This window comes from Hakea prostrata, chromosome 5 (genome assembly GCF_041222555.1).
Source record: "Hakea prostrata isolate BN-2017 chromosome 5, UWA_Hpros_2, whole genome shotgun sequence".
NCBI classification, from domain to species: domain Eukaryota; kingdom Viridiplantae; phylum Streptophyta; class Magnoliopsida; order Proteales; family Proteaceae; genus Hakea; species Hakea prostrata.
Genome location: NC_142604.1, coordinates 55,365,829 through 55,370,980, shown reverse-complemented (window position 1 = coordinate 55,370,980; position 5,152 = coordinate 55,365,829). Strand labels below are relative to the sequence as shown.

At 38.6% G+C, this 5,152-nt stretch overlaps 1 protein-coding gene across 1 annotated transcript; it reads left to right on the top strand.

The window, feature by feature from the left end:
• The first annotated feature begins 275 nt into the window (after positions 1-275).
• LOC149016659 (putative disease resistance RPP13-like protein 1) lies at positions 276-4,028 on the top strand. Its single transcript, XM_089155942.1, has 2 exons — positions 276-2,744; positions 2,886-4,028. Exons 1-2 carry the CDS (start codon positions 345-347, stop codon positions 3,780-3,782), a joined length of 3,297 nt encoding a protein of 1,098 aa, XP_089012068.1. The 5' UTR covers positions 276-344; the 3' UTR covers positions 3,783-4,028.
• Positions 4,029-5,152: the final 1,124 nt, after the last annotated feature.

Here is a 5,152-nt window from a genome sequence, read left to right as displayed (position 1 = left end):
TTTATATTCTTGTATTTTCTATTACAACTGCCGTTTGATTTATTTGGCCAAATCCTGACTATTGGCAATGGCTGCTACTGCAAATAAAAATCCGGAATAATGGAGTCTGCAGCCGCTGCAAATAAAAATTCGGAATAATGGAGTCAACAAAATTTATTTTATTTTTTGATTTTTAAAATTTTGATTTTTAACAATACCTGTCATAAGCTCAATTCCTCTTTCACATTGAAAAGTGTTGAGTTCCGTCATCTTTCCTGTTCTTCTTTTTCTCCCTCCATCAGATTTCTGCTTCTGTTTTTCTAAGTTTCATCGCATTACATTTCATTCCTCTTTCAGAGAAGAAAATGTCATCTGTTGGACAGATTTTTGGAGGGTCCTGCCTCTCGGCTTTCCTTCAGGTGGCTTTTGACAGGTTTGCCTCTCCTGAGTTGCTCGACTTCTTACTGCGATGGAAAATTGATTTGGATGAAGTGGAATCACTGAAGCGGACAACAGTTATGATTGAGGCTTTATCAGATGAAGCTGAACTGAAGCAATTCACAAATGGTGCTGTGAAGCTGTGGTTGGACCACCTCAAGCAACTTCTCTACGATGCAGAGGATATATTGGATGAGTATGCCACCGAACTTTTACACCTGAAATTGGAAGCTGCCAACCAAACCCAACAGGTACGCCACCCCATTCCTCTCAGTACTTCATCAACTGAAAGTAGTATTTCTTCTGCATCGAACTCTAGCATTGAATCTGCAATAAATGGCATTAATGAAGCTTTGGAGGGAATAAAAGGCATCGGACCTAAGGTATATAGTATCGCGGAAGAGCTGCAAAGAATTAAAATGTTTGGATCAAACGTAAGGGACATCAATCAGAGATTAAAAAGCGTAGCACAAGAAGGTGCTGCTCTTGGTTTGGTTTCCAGTATGGGATTTGGGTCCTCAAGGCCCTTTTCTTTCAGTCCAAGGCCACCTACGAGTTCTTTGGTGAATAAATATAAAGTTGTTGGCCGAGAAGAAGACACAGAGGAGATTGTTGGATGGTTACTCTCAGAAAAAACTGTCAGTCATGCCAGCGACAATGGCAATAATTTCTCAGTACTGCCCATAGTGGGCATGGGCGGTGTTGGCAAGACTACCCTTGCTCAACTTGTTTATAACGATGAGAAAGTCACCAAGCATTTCCATCTCAAAGCTTGGGTTTATGTATCTGAAGATTTTGATGTGGTTCGGTTAACCAAAGAAATTCTCGAGTCAGCTACTGGTTCATCTCCTCCTTCAAATTCATTGGACCTGCTACAGCTGAAACTTCAAGAAGTATTGAACAAGAAAAGATTCTTACTGGTCCTAGATGACGTGTGGAACGAGAACTATGAGAGATGGGAGGTTTTAAGCACTGGTTTTGCAGTCAGTACACTAGAAAGCAAGATATTGGTTACAACACGGAATAAAGGGGTTGCATCAATCGTGCGTACTGTTCCAAACAACCACTGTTTAAAAGGTTTGTCAGATGAGGCTTGTTTTGCTCTTGTTAGAAGGCATGCTTTCATGGATGAAAATTCAGATCATGCAAATCAGAAGTTGGCATTATTTGGACAAGAGATTGTGAAGAAATGTAAGGGTTTACCATTGGCTTTAAAAACATTTGCTGGTCTTTTACGGGATAAAACAGAGAATATTCAATGGAAAACTATTTTGGAGAATGAAATATGGGATTTAAGAGAATCTGAGATTCTCCCATCACTCATGCTGAGCTACCATCATCTTCCTGCATTTCTGAAGAGATGCTTTACATATTGTGCTTTGTTTCCCAAAGGCTATGTATTCAGTAAGTTGGAATTAGTTGTCTTGTGGATGGCAGAAGGTTTAATTCAACCAAAAGGAAAGAAACGATTGGAAGATATAGGGGGTGAGTATTTTGATGAACTATTTATGAGGTCCTTCTTCTTTGAGTTATCTAATCATTGGCATGCTCACCCGTTGGTTGACTCATCAAAACGACTTCGAATAAGTTCATTTTTTGAATCATCTGGTAACACAGGATTAAGATTTGTGATGCATGATCTGGTCCAAGATTTAGCACAATTTGTATCCAGTAGAATGCATTGTAGAAGAGATCATGATGAGTCATCCCAAGTTCTAACTACAACTCGTCACTTGTCTTACATGATGGATAATTATAATGTTGGCATGACTGAATTTGAGGCCATGAAAACCTTACGCACCGTTCTAACTCGAAATAATATTATAAGAAGTCCAAGGCACTTTTTATCAAGCATGCAATTCAAAGTCCTTCGCGTGCTACGTGTCCAAATTTGTGATCCTGAGTTGCCTGATTCAATTGGCAAGTTGAAACATCTTAGGTTTCTTGATCTCTCATTTTCTGACATTGTCAAGTTACCTGACTCAATTGGACATCTTTACAATTTAGAAATATTGGTACTTATTAACTGCAGGAAGCTTAGACAATTGCCTGAAAATCTGGGTAATCTCATCAACCTTCGATATCTTGTTCTTCCTGGAAACTGGAGCTTCCATAAAATTCCATTAGGAGTGGGTAACTTAACCAGCCTTCAATTGTTAAGCTCAAAGGATATGGGGCCACAGAAAAAGTTATTTGAACTCAGTGGGGCAAATGTAGGCAATAATACGCGAGAAGAAATGGTGGCCAAGCAACACCACCTTGGGTTACAATTGCACAACCTTACATCTCTCCGAGCTCTTCTATTATCAAAGTGCGAGAATCTAGAGGTACTATCCAAGGAACTACACGCTTTAGTATCTCTACGAAGATTAGCAATACAAAGTTGTCATGCTATTTTGTCCTTCAAGGAAACAAGGTTGCCCACTACACTTCAACAATTGAAGATCTTTGAATGCAAGAATCTGGAGTCATTACCCAATGAGCTATGCACTTTAATATCTCTCCAAGAATTTGTAATTGGAAGTTGCCCTACTCTTGTTTCCTTCCAGGAAACAGCGTTACCAACTGCACTTCAAGAATTGAGGATCTTCGATTGCGAGAATCTGGAGTCACTACCTAAGAAGCTAGACACTCTAACGTCTCTCCAAGAACTTGTGATTGAAAATTGCCCTGCCCTTCAGTCCTTCAAGGAAACAAGGTTACCCACTACAGTTCAAGAATTCAAGATCATCAATTGCAAGAATCTTGAGTCCCTGCCCACAAATTTACTGTGCAGCCTCACTTCTCTCCAGAGATTAGAAATCAAAGAGTGCCCTGCTCTTGAATCCATTCCAAACATGGATTTACCAAATGCACTTCAGGTGGTTTCTGTTCTAAATATTGGGCAGCTGAATATCTTGCAGAAGGGGCTGCTGAAACTCACAAATCTTAAACAATTGGAGATTGTGAATTGCTCCTTTCTTACAGAGTGCAAGAATCTTGAACCCCTAAATACCTCAGGTCTTTATAATCTCACTTCTCTTTCATCTCTTACCATTGGTGGATGTCTTGCTCTCATTTGCATTCCAAGGGGTCTGCTTCCCACAAACCTTAGGGATTTTTGCATTAAGGACTGCCCCATTCTTGAATCTCTAGATGATGGACTCTCTGACCTATCCTCTCTTAAATGTTTGGAGATCCATAACTGTCCAACGCTGACACAATGGTACCAAAAGAAGGTAGCAGAAGAGTGGTCCAAGATTGTACAAATCCCAAAGGTAATAATAGATGACATATGGCAAAGTAGCCTAAACACCACAAGTGGATCTGGCCTGATATATAGTAAAATCGACAGATGGAGAAGTACAGATATGCATTGCTGCTAATATTGAGGTATTTCTTCTTTAATCAGATACATATGATTTTTTTCTATCCTAATCCTACAATCAGATATGTATGGTTTCTTTCAAGCCTAATCCTGTAATCAGATGCGTATTTATTCTATAATCAGATACGCACTGCAGCTAATATGTATGACTCCTCTAATAGAGGAGAAACAAGAGATGGAATATTTTCTTTAAAAGTGCTCAACAACCAACAAAAAGCATCATGACAATTTCATGGAACTTTAATTAGCCTCAGATGGAGTGCTATCTTTGAAAATGCTATAAAATATATACAAGACATACAATTGCATGGAACTATTGAGCATCTACAAGGCATTACTTATCAGCATATCATTAGTTTTCTGCATAGGTAAAAGATTCGGTCGGTCAACAAAAATCATTGAAGTTCAGTACAGTATGGATGTGTTCTACAATTCAGCAGGTTATGTCAGGTAGTGAGTACACTTACTCAGCAGGTCATGTTTTCAGCTATTTGCAGGAGTTTTGGAATTCGAAATGTGGGATTAAATAATTTTAGGGTGAAGAGTGTGGCCATCAACACAAACATGTAGTCCATCAAGACTCATTGATTATAGCAACAACACACATCTGAGCACAAAACCTTCCCCACCTCAGACTCTTCCATACTCCTCTTCCTTTACCGTACTCTTTCCTTCTTGCCTCTCATTTGAGGGCCTCGCTCCTATGAGGGGAAATGTTACAGAACATAACAGTAAGAGGGAAAAAAAAAAACGTTATAAGCTTTCCATTCTTTTTGCATAGTTTATTCATTCACTCTTTACTATCTGCATAGCTTTTCTGATTCATCAAACTATCAGTCACTGAATCATGTTACTGTCGTTATTACTTTCAGCTTCTAATCTGGTTTCTAATTATGTTTCTTCAGCGGTTTAAAAATTAGAACATTGAGCATTCCTACTACTAGTTTACTCAATAGTTTCAGTTTCCTGAATACTTGCTATTATGATTCTTCTTTAACATTTGATGATCCTGATTGGATTCCTGTTTTCAGAACTCAAGAGTTCTGTCCAAATTCAGAAATCCTAGTACAAGTCCACTTCTTCAAACCTTATTTTCTGGTTCTGATTTGTAAAACTTGATCTGTGCAACTGTTTATTAGATCCATATCACTGGTTATTTATTAACTCTGTTGTCATTTATTTAGTACAAATCTGCCATCAATTTACCACTAAGTGTGGACTTTAAGTTTCCTAAACTGAGTAGGACTTGAATACATCTTCGGAGTTCCCTACTTTTGGATTACTCAGAGTGAGATTTTCTTCTTTATTCTTTTATTGGTTGGCAGGTCGGGGGGCCCCCCCGGTAGTTCTTTTACTTTTATTTTTACC

Bases quoted from the DNA above. Each gene is read 5' to 3' on its own strand.
- LOC149016659 (XM_089155942.1), top strand. From the start codon at position 345: ATGTCATCTGTTGGACAGATTTTTGGAGGGTCCTGCCTCTCGGCTTTC. The intron at 2,745-2,885 runs GTACTATCCAAG...AAGAATCTGGAG, and splicing joins CAAAGTGCGAGAATCTAGAG to TCATTACCCAATGAGCTATG.